Source organism: Penaeus monodon, chromosome 28 (genome assembly GCF_015228065.2).
Source record: "Penaeus monodon isolate SGIC_2016 chromosome 28, NSTDA_Pmon_1, whole genome shotgun sequence".
Taxonomy (NCBI): Eukaryota; Metazoa; Arthropoda; class Malacostraca; order Decapoda; family Penaeidae; genus Penaeus; species Penaeus monodon.
This window is the reverse complement of record NC_051413.1, coordinates 1,095,716-1,096,289: the sequence shown is the minus strand read 5'-3', so window position 1 is coordinate 1,096,289 and position 574 is coordinate 1,095,716. Positions and strand designations below refer to the sequence as shown.

General features: G+C 36.4%; 1 protein-coding gene across 1 annotated transcript in view; it reads left to right on the top strand.

The window, feature by feature from the left end:
- Positions 1-574, top strand: part of LOC119591259 (phosphatidylinositide phosphatase SAC2-like) — a gene marked incomplete in the record, with an annotated part of 33,731 nt that overhangs the window by 5,919 nt on the left and 27,238 nt on the right. The window contains 1 exon segment of the mRNA XM_037939974.1: positions 184-264. Coding sequence (XP_037795902.1) covers positions 184-264 — 81 coding nt within the window.

Here is a 574-nt window from a genome sequence, read left to right as displayed (position 1 = left end):
GTTAGATGCAGGATAAATAGTAATCTTCATTGTTATTATTTACTTTATAGTACTATATATTTTATCAGTTGTTTTATTATTATGATCTTTCATGTCTTGTCAACATAATATACTGCCTTTTCTCTTATACAGTAAAAAACATTTGCATAAATAATTTGTCTTACCTTCCTCCCCCCCCTACAGGTTGGGATCTTGCAAGTGCCGAAAATCCAACATGTCTCGGAATAATCCACCTTCTCCTCGGCAAGCTACAAATCCATCCGGGTAAGCATTGCCAGGAAACCGAAACTGTATCCATTTTTTTCATTCAGAGACACTGCCAATGCTGCTGCAGAGGCCGACAGGACAAAGAAATTGCTTATGCTAATGAGGTTGATTAGTTGATGTATCTTCTGCTTGTTATTGAGTCGGGGAGGTGTGACAGGCCTTTTGTCGTTTGTTATTTTTTAGGCTTGGTGAATATTTTAGGAAGTGTGTTTAATTAAATATTGATCTGCATGTCTGTTTATCTGTCTGGTATCTCTTTTAGGTTTTAGACCTATGTCTTTGTCCCTGTGTTTTTGCTTGTATATTA